We start from the raw sequence: 14,100 nt of genomic DNA on the forward strand, positions 1-14,100 counted from the left end.
TCCTCCAGGCTGTCCTACCTCCTTACCCAAGACCCTCTAATCTCACCACAATGGAGCAATTAAAGGATTAATGCCTGTAAATTCTGGCCATCTCATGAACTCTGTTGAATTTCTAGAGCTTGTAGCTCTGCTTGGGGCTACTTGTGTTAATTATAAGTTAAAATTATAAAATTGATTCTTGGAAGTCATAGTTACTTACCAGAAAGAATACCTACCAGATACGTTTGTTAGGCACGGTTCAGAGTTTCATGTCCTCTTAGATAACAAAGATGGATATTGAATGGATGGGTCTTTGCATTAATTAACAGGTAGGTTAAGAAGCACACCTATATTCATACAGATATTTTAATGAGATGATGATAAAGATAGTAGATTAGATTGATTAGAACAGAAAAAATGATATATACATACATACATACATACATACATACATTGATCGATCTACTAGTTGGCACTGGATATATCACTCTCAAATTTAGCACTGGTGTATGCCAGGTCTCTTGTCTTTGTCCAAAAATGTAGATGGTCCAGAACAAATCCATGACAAGAGCCTCATAGAGAAAGCTTAAGGAAAGTTCATAAACTAGATCTGATGATACAAATAAAATAGCAGTAAATAAAGACGAATACAAAGAAACATGGATTACACAGGATGTTTCCAAATATTTCTACTGTTATTTATTTAAGGAAGAAATAGTCTCAAAACTCTGCCAATGGATTAAGAAGTTGGGTATTGAGGTCACACTTAAAACCCTAGCAATAAACAATGAACATGAGTTGCTAGGGAAAATGTGTCTTAATATACATTAATTTAAATATCTGGATGAATTTACATGGTTACGTTTTGATTGTCTGGAAACAGTGTCATTTAGTAAGTGCTATTGAGCATTTCTCCAATGCCTCCTCTACATTTTCTTGTATTTGGTATTAGAAATTATATATATATATAAATATATATATATATATATCTGCTATGTTATTCCAATTTCTGGGTAGTGACTATATGGAATTTTTCAATTAATAAACAATACACCTTTAATAATTTGCAAATTGCAATTAATCAGCTAATACACTGCTACTGAAAGATTAAAGTTCCTTTGTGGTACATTTACTATGAAGAATTTTAACTTTTACTTTCTTTTACCCTTTAATATCCCTTACTATATCTTATAGTAGATACTTCTCAAGTTATGAAATATTAAAAAATATGTAATGTGTCATGAAAGAGGAAAAGTTAAAATAATTCAAGCTCAAAAATTGGTAAATAAAAGAAAACATAAATAGAATACAGGCTTTGTTCATACCATAAATGAAAAACAATTCGATGTCACTTAATGTTCAAAGTTCAAACCCTTTTGTAAAAGATGGCAGTTTTCCATTTAGTCTACTAAAAATACCAGAATACTTTAACATCATTTGAGCTATTTATTTGGCTACTTGACAGAAATCAGTTATCAGCTTTCAATTTAATTATGACTGAAAATGGCAAACAAATGAAGCTTTCTAAATAAAAGCAGACAAGTCCACTCTTAATGACCTTCTTTCTTGCTCTAATTTAAGATCACAACTTGGTAAAGAGAAATCTGCCTAGAGTGCGCGCACGCACACACACACACACACACACACACACACACACACACACAAAAATCAAGGGAAAAATCATGACATAGAATAGATAGAAAAAATAGGACAACTATGACTTTTCACATAAAATATGTCTTTTGCATTATTTAGATATTTCAATATCCCATTCACAGGAAATGTGGGGGCTGTGAAGCAGCCAGGAAGAATATAATAAATTTCACAGTAAACATGTGACCTCTTGTCAGTCAAATAAATCAATTGCTCCCCACTTGATAAACACAACTGAAATGTTCCGGGATCACCCCTAGCCTGATTATCTACAAAGCTGCAACACCTTTAAATTTTAAGATCAAGTTTCCACTGTCAGTACTATCTTTAATTAGCTTATATTAGTTGGGCAAAGAGGTTACATTGTGGTATCTCTACATGTGCATACAATGGATTTGATCAAATTCACCACCATTATTATTATCCTATCTATCTTTCTGCTATAAACAATCTTATGAGATTATTTTACTTTCATATAGGTATGTGAACTACTAGAAATTTATCTGCCCTTTTTCACCCCCTCTTTCATTTTCCCCACCTCACTGGTTTGCATTCCCAAAGAGTCCTCCATGCTACACTCCTGCCATTCTTTTCTTATCATCCAGATTTTGCATATAAGGGAGAATATGCAGTATTTGTCTTTCTCCATGTGTTATATGGTACTTAACATGATTATCATGGCTCCATCCTCTTTCTTGCAATGATATAATTTCATTCTTCTTTATGGATGAATAAATACTCCATTGTATACATGTACCACATATTCTTTATCCATACATCAGCTGGTAGACACACAGTAGCTATTGTGGATACTGCTGCTACTCACCTACATGTGAAGGCATCTCCACTGTACACAGACTTACATTCTTTTACGTATCTACCCAATGATGGTGCAGCAGCATCCTAGGGTAGTTCTATTATTAGTTTAACTGAGGAATTTCCATTCTGATTTCCATAGTGGTTGCACTAGTTTACAAGGGTTCCCTTTCCCCACTGCATTCTCACCAGCTTTTTGTTATTTGTGTCTTTGATGATTCTTATTCTGAGATGGAATTTCCATAAAGTTTTGTTTTTTATTTCCTTTATGGCCAGGGACAATGAGCATTTCTACATTTACTCTTCTCTGAACCTCTTCAGAATGTGGACTGTCTCATGTTCCCTTCTAATCTTCTGTGTTACTGCTCTTCTGGCAGTGTCAGACTTATGGCATTGTTTCTGAGAGAGAAGGGAAATGCATGGCCATGATAAACTTCTCTAACACACAGCTCCAATTTCTTTATCATCAAAGTTCCATCATCTGAAAACATGATGGACACAAGTATGAGTGCATAGTTCTGATCCCACTTTTAGATCAGTAGAGTCTATGATTCATCATATTTGATGTTTATGATTTTAAAAAATCTAGCCTTCCTTGAAGTTGGGCAGTGTTTCTCAGAGATGTTAGTTTCTGGAGTACTTAGTCAGATAATTGTTGAAGTGCGCATTAGCATTGAGAGCGACAGAAAAGTCAAATGTCATAGGAAGAGATTTTTAAATTACCTCATCCATCAATCTACTATGAGAGACAATAAAATTGAAATTAAAGGTCACAAGCTGCTTTAGATGCATAGACTTAGAATTAGAGAAAGTCATCAACAACTCTATTCTTATTCATTATAGTCATTTCATTTAGGAAGTCTCCAAAAGGTGAATGAAGTTTTGAGATAATAGAAAATGATTTTTGTCATCTTACCCAAAAATTGAGCTCAGGTCAAAGAAAGGGAAATTAATCATGAGTTAGTAATGGTTATCTTTGTAGGGAGTAGAAATAACTGCATAGAATTTGGGGTTCATTACATCATATATTAGAATCTGGGTGAATGATGTGTTCACATCATGTGTGTTAGAAAACTACTGATATTTCTCCAGAGTGATATCTTGGTCATGTCATATATGGGTGGGTGCACATTACTACATATTGAATACTCTTAGGAAGGTTGCTTCCTCAAATTCTTCCCATCTCCTCTTGAAAAAACAACCCTTCCTTCATCTACCTTGACTAAAAAGGAGTTCTTTCTTTTTTATCCATTGTACTTGGTCCTATTTCTGACCTATTTCTTTATCCAAAAACTAGGGGAAAATATACAATTTCATATATATGTTAAAAACAAAAGAGATTATACATATGTATATATGTATACATATATATTAATTACATAAAATACTATTTATCACCTTTAAATAAATGTCAGGTGGCAGTGGCTCACACCTGTAATCCTAGCTACTTGGAAGGCTGAGATCTGAGGATCATGGTTTGAAGCCAGCTGGGCAGAAAAGTCTCCATGAGACTGTTATCTCCAATTAACCACTCAAAAACCAGAAGTGCTACTGTGGCTCAAGTGGTAGAGTGCTAGCATTGAGCATTAAGGGGATCAGAAACAGCACCCAAGCCCTGAGTTCAAGCCCCACAAATAACAAAAAAAGTAATAGAATGTTCAAAAGCAAAAAAATAACAAAAAATAGAGCATACCACTCAGAGTGTAGTGGAAACTAAAAATATTAGTTTTTCATTCCTTAATCTATAGCACATGAATTTTGAAATTTAATTCAGTCAACAATCTTGAATGAGAAAGGTTATAATTGATAATATATGAAGCTATGTTATAAAGTGCAATGTTCTATATTCAAAGAAACTGCAGAGAAATAATGAATGTTAATATAAATGGCTCCTATAGTTTTGTACATCTTCTAACCCCAACTAGTCTACAGATCTCACCTTCATCATTTCTCTCATTTCCTTTTGCTCTAATTAATCAAAATCTTTCATTTCTGTCCAGTATGTCTTCCTGAATATGAATGAGAAATAAAATACCATTTGATGTTTGAAATTATGGGGGTAATCTCAATGACGGAAATAGATGACTTGGAAGGGAAAGAGAATGCCTGGTTAAATATATTCATGAAGGTGTCAAAGGTTTATAAAGCTAATGTCTGTGAGGGAGAAGACAGTAGGTTTTCACTGGTGAAGTGTATTCCTGCAAGGATCCACACCATGGAGAGCAAGGGGTCATCATGCAAAGGTACGTGTAACAATTGGCATTGCATAGATGATCACTCCTGGGGTTGAGGGGAAGTTGTTCTATGAAATTTTAGTTAATAACAAGAGGTATACAGGCTGAGAAGAATTTTCCAATCATTATTCTTGAAAACAATTGCACAAGAGCACAATAGACTCCACCTTGGTTCTTGACTGGAGGACCCTTCCTTCTCAAAGAGACATGCTGTGTGGAAGAAAGTGGGGGATATGGTTATAAGCTAGGGATTCTGCTAACCATCCTTCATCAACCAGGAGAGCCCCCAGAATAAGAAACAATGCTACTCAAAACACCAATGATGCTGAGATTGAGAAACTGGACCAGAATAAGACCACAAGAAATATGGGGCCAATTTATCAGCAAGAAATTAATATTTTCTGGTTGCTTGATCTCTGTGTGAATGGTATAACTAGAATCACGCTGATGAAATTTTCACCTCCGAAGCCATCCTATAGACAATGGTAGCATATGTATCTTACACTACTCTGTCAATTTGACTCTAGCCAGACGACATTTCAAAAGGCAAAAGAGGCTAAGGCTAAGTAATAGCCTTTATTTTCATAGTGACATTTATAAGAAAAATAAGTAACAACCATAAAATTTATTTTGTGAAATGGAAAACAAAAACATTTGCCTGTGTTATCCCATTTTAGACTAAGAAAATTTCACGGATGATAAATGCGCAGGTAACCATTCTCAGAGTTAGAGAATTGCTATCTAACTAAGAATTTCCAAGAACTTCTGGTCCATTTCCCCATCTGCAAAACATTTCATTTGCTTATTTAGATAAAATATCCATTCACCTACATTACTATAACTTGCACAAAACAGATCTTGTGGATTGTTATGTTTTTAAAATCCTTTAAAGTCTATAATGTGAATGATCTCACAACATTTTTTTATTTTGCAACTAAAATGTTGTGTAGTCATATTGGGCACTAAACAACTTTAACTTGATTTAAATGTTTTGAGTATTTGTGTTAGGTACTTTTTATACATAAATCTTCAACATTACTCTAGCTTTATCTTGGACATTACTAATTGCAATTATCAAAGGTTCTGTGGAACTTCATTTCTTGAGACACATGTTTTTATATCAAGAATTCTTTGGGAGTAATGTTATTGGTATTAAAAACTGATTTTAATTTGGTACTTAGACGTTGTTGCTTTCCTTTTGAGGGTGTAAATTATTGATCTATTAGTTATGTAACTGTCAATTGCTGAAAAAGCAGCTTGAAAATGAAACTACCACCAATCATTGCCAAAGATTTTTAAAATACATGTTTTATGCAGAAGGAAAAGTGGCTAAATATCAGGCTTCCTAGGGTTTTGGTTATGCAATTGAAGACAAAGTGTTGTTCTTTGAAAGAACCTCTGCAGACACAGAGTTCCCAAGGACTGATTTGGTCCCAGTTATACAGATGAGATGGAGTGTCTGATGTGACCAGGTAAAGTTCATAGTCTGATAATTGTCTTCCTCTCCTTGCTAATAATAGACAGGGAAGGAGACTGCTTGACCTCCCCAAGCCATTAGTTTCATTGGCATAATTTGATGATAATTACTAAGGTCCAGTCTAATCACATGGTCACTGTATAGCTCAAACTTAAAGAATAAATACTGAAGTTTGGGGCAGTGAGTCAAACAAATGTGATTTTTTTAAGTCAGCAAATCTAGGCTACAGCATCTCTTCTACAATAGAATGTTCTCCCTTCTCAACATTAACAATCATGTAATGATGTGTTTATTCTTAGTGGTATGAAATTAAAATAAACAGATGAACTGGATTGTCCTTGTCACCCAGCATCCAAAATGCAAACATCAAAACTCAAGTTCAAAAATTGCTATCTCTGACCTCTGAAAATCTGAAAAAAAAACTCTCTCAAGACATTAAGCCATCTGAAGCAGATGACATAAGCACCCTTGTCCCAGAATTGATTTAAGTTTCAAATGTTTGCAAAGTACAGACATTCTCCTGGGAGCAGTACTAAAATGCAGGGAGTCTCCTACTTCTCAACCTATCTATCTGTGCAAATATAATTATATATCTAAATTTGCACAGTGGAAGGTGTTGATTTTTTTCACCTACCCCAGCTATTAAGGTACCAAATTCTGCACCCAAGGGCAGCAGGAAAAAAAATAAGCTTTTCTTTGCAGAATTATTTTCAATACTCTCAGCGAAATAGATCCTCTTACAGTGGTGGGTGGGTGTTTTTAAAAATTTTTATTTCAGCAGGGTCACTCCTGCTGCTGCTGGTGTCAAACATGCTTTTGTGCAAGAATGTGGCCTCCGTGCCCGTCTGTCTCAACGGGGCTGTCAGCTGTGAGAAGTATATCAAAGACCTGTTTGACCACGCTGTCATGCAATCTCACTATTACCATGTCCTCTCTACAGAAATGTTCAAAGAGTTTGTAAGTATCTCACTACTTGCTTCTTCCCCAAACAATCCTTCATACCATCAACAGGACTGGACTGTAAGAAAACCTCAGGAACCAAATTGCAAAATAATATACTTTCAAATGTAAAAGAAAGCACCTGATAGTAAAAAAGCAGAATATGGAAAGAGGGACAGTCTCATGAAATCTCAAAGATGTTCAAAGAATGGTGGATTTTTGTATTTTACTTAATTCATTTGTCTGGTTTTTTTTTAAGTTAAATACTGGCATAAAACCTTTGTCTGTGGGGCTGAGGAGTATTGATTTCTCATTCTCACCAGCCATTCTCACTAGGCACTCTACATTTACCATAGGAGAGCTATCAAATAAAGGAGAAATCCACTTCTGTGAATTGGGTGGGTTGAATGGAATTAACCTCCAATGAAGCCATATCAGAAGGAGGCAAAAAAGCTGTTCCAGGAACCCCAAATGCTGGGGATCATTGTTCAAAGATTTTTAGTGCATAAGTTTATAATCACTGCAGAAACACTGGAATAGAATTGAAAACAGGCTCTCACTTTCTGATGAAGTTGCTTTTAAAGCTGCCATCTCAAGCCAGTTCCTGCCTATAATTCTAGCTACTCAGGAGGCTGAGATCTGAGGATCACAGTGTAAAGCCAGCCTGGGCAGGAAAGTCCATAAGACTCTTATCTCCAATTAATCACCAGAAAACCGGAAGTGGTGCTGTGGTTCAAGTGGTATAGGGCTTGCCTTGAGCTGAAGAGCTCAGGGACAGCACCCAGGCCCAGATTCAAGCCCCATAAACACCCCCCTCTCCCCTCCCACCAAACCCCCGCCATAAAAAAAAGCTACTATCAGTCAAGGATCCCACAGTACATTAGAGTTCAAGTACATCAGTGGATCTCCCAAAAATGTGGCTCCACTTTTACAAAAAAAAAATCATTAACTCCTTTTAACCTCTTATTATTTTCATTCCTCATTTTTTTTACTAGCCATCTTTTGTCTTTCAAATCTTCCTAGTTATATCCTTTGATTTTTCACAGCTTTTGCTAAGTCTTTAGTTTTAAATAATAAAATTTAGTCTCTGGAATTTTGTTTTAAGTATGTTCAATTGCTAATACTTTTTTTTTTATAAACTTGTGCTCTTTTGTTGATGACTTCTTTGGTAACAAGTGACAAAAGTGTATTCAGAATTTATGATGAGTGTGTGAAGGTATAGGTTTGTAGGTTCCCAGGCATTTGAAAGAGGAAATTATAACTCTATCGTGATTATCTCAAGTGAGTTTGGAACCAAAGAAATAAAGTTATGCAGTATGGCAATTTCTTCATCTTTTATAGGGAGACTTAATATTTTGTAGATTGGCTATTCTTAGTGTTTTTATTTTTTCCCCAAATAGAAGCTCGTTGAAGGGTGATAGGAAGGTTAGGACAATAGGGAATGGTGAAGAAGAAAGGTAGTTGGGAGGTCAGAAAAGTGGGATGAGGAAAAATAAAACGAGATCACAGAACAAATGGGGGGGCGGGGAAGTAGGCAGAAGGGTTATTTTCTCAAGTCCTTATTTTCATTTTTGTGCAGTTCTTCGGTACTTTTTTAACGGTGCGCTTATCAAATGTATTAACTTTCTTGTGATGAATTCATTTATTCAATTCCCACATGCCAATGCATTGAATTTTCTCCATCATTTCCAGGATAGACGATATACTCAGGGCCGAGAGTTGTTTACCAACACCTTCAACGGCTGCCACACTTCTTCCCTCCCGACTCCAGAAGACAAGGAGCAAGCTCAACAGACCCATGTAAGTCCTTAGCCCATGTTTGCCATCAGCACAACTGATATAGAACCCTGCCCTTGCAGTGCTGTGGCTACCAGAGACACCATAGTCAGTATAGCTATCATACATGCAGAGAAAGATGAAAAACATGTAAGCCATCACAGAAAAAATAGACTATAGATAGCTGGTATAATTATAAGAAAAATCAAACACAAAGTAAGATGCTAGCAGATCTGGCAGATGACATGCTTTTTCACGAGTTCTGTACATCTAGGATTGCAGAGAATATTCTGAAGGAAGGTTGAAGTAAATTGTGTGTACCTGATACATACGTAATATGTACGTATGAAAAGAATGCAAATGCAAATTTATCACATATTATGAATAATCATTCCACTGGCAGTATTTAACATTACTGAGCACTCTTTGCTGGAGCTCAAGACTCTCCTTGTTTTATTTCTGTTTTTCCTATAATTATTGCTTTCTTCCTGGACTCCTCTGCCTTTTCCTGTGTCATAACTGAAAGTCTCCCTAACAAAGAGGTCCTGGAAAATATTATATCACATATTTCAAAAATGTATCTCTGCCTTCTGGTTTGATAAATATGTGTGTGTATTTCTTCTCTCTGATAACAACAAAGTCTCTCCTGATTCTCTCATATAACCACTCTTAACATTACATATACAAACATATATATACGTGTATAAAATAATTTTATTAGTGGTACCACCAACAAACTCTCTCTTAGTGCATTAATAATTAAGATGATAAGAGAAAGCAAAAGTAGAGAAAAAGGACAAAGACAGCATTTGTTGTGACATACCACAGTGCAAGCATTTCACTAAGCTCTCTATGAACATTACTTTATGGACTCCTATAAAACTTCCCTAAAGTGAGGTAGTGTTAATACACTTTTTGAGATAGCAAAACTGAGGCCCAGAGTTCAGAGTAATCACAGATTTGCAAATAAGTTTGAACTGGGTTTCCCATTTCAAAGTCCTCACTTGTAGTCATTATGCCAAAGAGCTTACAGCAAATATACTGCCATTCACTACTTGGTCTGTACCTCTATAAACTCTTTTATTTTTCTCCTCTCCTTTTCCATATTTCTATTATTCCAATATCCACTGGATTCTTCTCTAACCTTTGTTTTCATTATGACTCAAGTAGCAAACAATCAATGCAACAAGTATTTTAAATCAAAGGTGTCTTTTATGTGTGATCTTAGAGAAAGCATAAATTGGAGATAGGGGTCAAAACTCCTTTGTGACCTACACTGATGCTTGTTATTAAGGACAATTCTATGTCTTTTTATTCACTTGTAGATATCAACAAAACAGATTGCTCTGCTAGATGTATGAGGCAGAGAGGCAGATAGATAGAAGCACCCTAAGGAATGTCATGTGGTCTTCATTCTCTCTGTTCCAGTAACCTAAAATTAACGTTAAAAAATATCACAGACAAGAGCTAACTTAGCAGTGTGAAGGAATCCCTGTGTGTAAATGGTTAGGGCCACTGGCCATTGACACTGCTTCAATCTCTTCTCTGAGTCCAATCTCAGCCACCTACTGAGTTCCAAACAAACTTTGTTTTCTCATCAACTAGCAAAACAATAAAATAGGAAAGAATGTACTCACTGGAAAGATGGTATCATGTCAAAGGGGAAAACCCGATTTTATCAGTTAGAGTTCTCATTTTAAAAATTAGTTATTTAAATAAGCCAGCTGTCTCTTTTTTAAAAAAATAAATTTTATTGTGAAGGTGATATACAGAGGGTTTACAGTTACATGAGTCAGGTAATGAAACATGTCCTTTTGAACAGTGTCATCCCTTCCCTCATTCTCTTCCAGTTTTCCCCTCACAGCTGCTCTCCTCCCAAAGTTGTATAGTTCATTTCAAACATAGTATCTAGTGGCTTTAACTGCTGAATTGTTTCACCCTTTGTCCCACCATTTATGTGTTTCCCCTTCCCCTCTCCAAATTAGATAAATTTATATATAAGACAAAAAGTACAGAAATCAAAAACAGCAACAGAAGTTAATAAATCAAAGAAAAAAAGAAGAAAAGGAAAGATTTTTTAAGCACCAAAAGTATAATTTAAAAAAACTCTTACTTCCATTTCTTTGAGTTCATTTTGATAAGTATGATCTTATGCACAAAGCTATTCAGCAATGACTAGGGCCACTGGCTGAGACTTTGGGATTCTAAAGTCTCCTACCAAACTCCTACCAAAAATTTTAACGTGTAAACAGGTTAAAATAAAATTAATTAATTAATTAAAATAAGAAAAAATAAAGAGCTATTCTAGTACAGCGTCCTCTCCAGGCAAAAATCATAGGTAACTAATCCTGCGGTATTTTGCTTATATTAACATAACTGTTCACTTTGGTTGCTCAGTCCGAAGACCTTCTGAACTTGATACACAGCATATTGCTCTCCTGGAATGACCCTCTGTACCACCTAGTGTCAGAGGTACGGGGGCTGCAAGAAGCCCCAGATGCAATCCTATCAAGGGCCATAGAGATTGAGGATCAAAATAGAAGACTCATAGAGGGCATGGAAAAGATAACCAGCCAGGTGAGTGCTATCCTGATGCTTTGTTGCTGTTTTATGTGTTTCTTTTTGTTTCAGTTGTTTTGATTTCTTATTAATAAGAATTAAAAAATTTTGAAATACTTCTCTTTGCAAGCACAATGGCATCCCGTGTGGTTGACTGCTATTAAATAAGGGAAGAGCTTAGTGTTCATGCTGAGAGATCCTAACATGCACGAATTTTAGCTTTCCACTTCTGTCACTGACAAGTATCGCTTTTCTTATACTGTCTACAAATCCACCAAAGGCTGGATTCTTCCTGAAGATGGGTGGTTAAATATTTCCCAGAGAAAGAAAAAACAGAAAATAATATTTACAAGACAAATGCTTTCTTCCAAGTATCCCCCAGATATACACATTGAAATTCTAGTTTGACTCTTTCTCCTTTCTACTCACCCCAGAGGATTCGAGTGGGGAGAAAAAAAAAGAGGAAATCAAAATCAGTTTGGACAGTCTCTCTTTCAGCCCCTAACAGCCACTGTCACCTGGCCACCCAGGGGAGATTGAAAAGATGAGCACATGACATCAGTGCTATTCCACAATCAGTAGATTTTCAGAGAACCACAAAAGAAGGGAGTATCTTTTCTGGAATGTTCCTTATTTCACAATTCCTAGACATTATTTCATCCTAAATTTTGTTTGGCTTTGGCTTTCAAAATCAAAACTCATGTCATTGTGTTTAATAGCCTCAAATAGTCTGTCGTACTTAGATCAAATTAGTGTTTTCAGTATGTATCTCCATTCTGATAGGATCGTTTCAACATTAGCAATGATAACAGCTAAGTAGTTTTCTGAAATTTCTCAGAAATAATGTACCATCTAAAGAAAAATGTATGGTTATAGAAATAATAACAAGCAATTTTATGCTTCTTTTTGTGTGCTAAGTACACATTATCATGTGTCATTTTTGTCATTTTCATGGGAGAAGAACACAAATCTGAGCAAAAAACACAAGTACAAAGAACATATTAACCCTGGAATATATGAAATGAACACCTTGATGTTCAAATTATTTGCTTCATTACTGGAAGCCTAGTTCTTAGTGTCACTAATATGTCCCATACTACTTCATTTTCTGTTCCTCTTAATACAACCATCCATTTAGTTATTGTTGCTTGTAACATTGCACCTTACACAGTAAATTTTCTCTTAAAGCTCCAGTACAAAAAAATAAAAAGCATTTCAGCTAGACAACACATCCACATCCACACATACACACACACTTTAAATTCTAATAGAAAATCCTGGGTATGTATGTGTATACACATTCATATTCCTAGTCTGTAAGATAAATCTCAGCAGATCAAACTCTACAATTATACCAGACTTTACCTAGTAACTCTATGAAGCAGCTGACCTCCTTACATGTACCAAGATGATTAATTATTCTCAAAGATCTCTAGAGAGTCTCGGTTACAAAGGCCAGTAGAGTATGGAATACATACATTCCCCCGCATTCGTGCTCTTCAGCGATATTTGTGTAATCATAGTCACGCCTCCAACTCTAGCACACAGCTTTCGCCACTGAGGAGGATTTCTGACAACATTCTTTTTTTTCATGGGTGCTTTGCCCAATATAGCCTACCTTATGGAACTCCAAAGACAGCAGCTGTTCTTTGCAGAAATTCCTGAGGTATCTTTCCTGGGTAGAACAAAGGACTTGTGACTACTTCAGCAGATCTCAGTCAGCCATCATCAGATCATCTGCCTCTTAAAGCACCCTACACAACCTTCATTATTTCTAAGGGTTTGGTACAAACATTATATGGATAATAGGGCCAGTTCAAAACAAGATTAAGCATAATGAACTATCAGATGACATAAGGTGCCCAGGGCACATCAGGAACACAGCTCAGTAAATGTAAAAACCTTCTCAAATAAGAGAATGGACCCTAGTTTCCTCCATTACCCCTTGATCAAACCCAGTCCATTTTCAAGTAGCAAATTCCCAGTTCCCCATGGATTCACTTCTACAAGAACATACTTCACTGGTGATCTCTTACCTAACAGAAAAACCTGTGTCCTGCTTCTGGTAGTCATCTATCAGATGACTAATAGGTTTGCGATATGTTGGCCCAGATACACCAAAGCCAAACCTTGGGCTCAAGTTTTCCCCTCCTATATTTTCTCTAAATCTTAACAATTCAGAGGAGCAAGGATAAGGAAATACTAATGATACAAATAACTATCTTTTTGATCATTAGGTTCATCCTGGAGCCAAAGAAAATCATATCTACTCTGTCTGGTCTGGACTTCCATCCCTGCAGATGGCTGATGAAGAGGCCCGCCTTTCTGCTTTCTATAACCTGCTCCGTTGCCTGCGCAGGGATTCACATAAGATTGACAATTTCCTCAAGCTCCTGAAGTGCCGAATCGCCTATAACAACAACTGCTAAGCTCACATCCACCCCTTCTATTTTGCAGATGGTTCTTAATGATCCATCCCTTGGCAAGCTTCTTTTTAGTTTTATAGCTGTTTAATGCATGCTTGGGTATCATGGGTCTCTTCTTAAAAAATAAAAATGGATTCTTTAGAAATATCAAAAATTGACAAGGCCAATTTGTTAACATTTCTTTGTTTCTTTCAATCAAGTAAATTCTAGAGAAAATGTATGACTACCAGGAAGAAGTTCC

The 14,100-nt window shown here is 35.9% G+C and overlaps 1 protein-coding gene across 3 annotated transcripts; it reads left to right on the plus strand.

Moving 5' to 3' along the window:
* The first annotated feature begins 4,663 nt into the window (after positions 1 to 4,663).
* On the plus strand, positions 4,664 to 13,862 carry Prl (prolactin). Of its 3 annotated transcripts, none has more exons than XM_013035233.1 (5): positions 4,664 to 4,697; positions 6,941 to 7,116; positions 8,791 to 8,898; positions 11,272 to 11,451; positions 13,671 to 13,862. In XM_013035233.1, the coding sequence occupies exons 1-5, from the start codon at positions 4,664 to 4,666 to the stop codon at positions 13,860 to 13,862; spliced, it is 690 nt and encodes a 229-aa protein (XP_012890687.1). The 3 variants fall into 3 exon arrangements, with proteins under 3 accessions (XP_012890687.1, XP_012890688.1, XP_012890690.1); XM_013035234.1 differs by having other exon boundaries at positions 4,664 to 4,691; positions 6,938 to 7,116; XM_013035236.1 differs by having other exon boundaries at positions 4,664 to 4,691.
* Positions 13,863 to 14,100: the final 238 nt, after the last annotated feature.

Source organism: Dipodomys ordii, unplaced genomic scaffold, assembly GCF_000151885.1.
Source record: "Dipodomys ordii isolate 6190 unplaced genomic scaffold, Dord_2.0 Scaffold206, whole genome shotgun sequence".
In the NCBI taxonomy this organism is placed as follows: Eukaryota; Metazoa; Chordata; class Mammalia; order Rodentia; family Heteromyidae; genus Dipodomys; species Dipodomys ordii.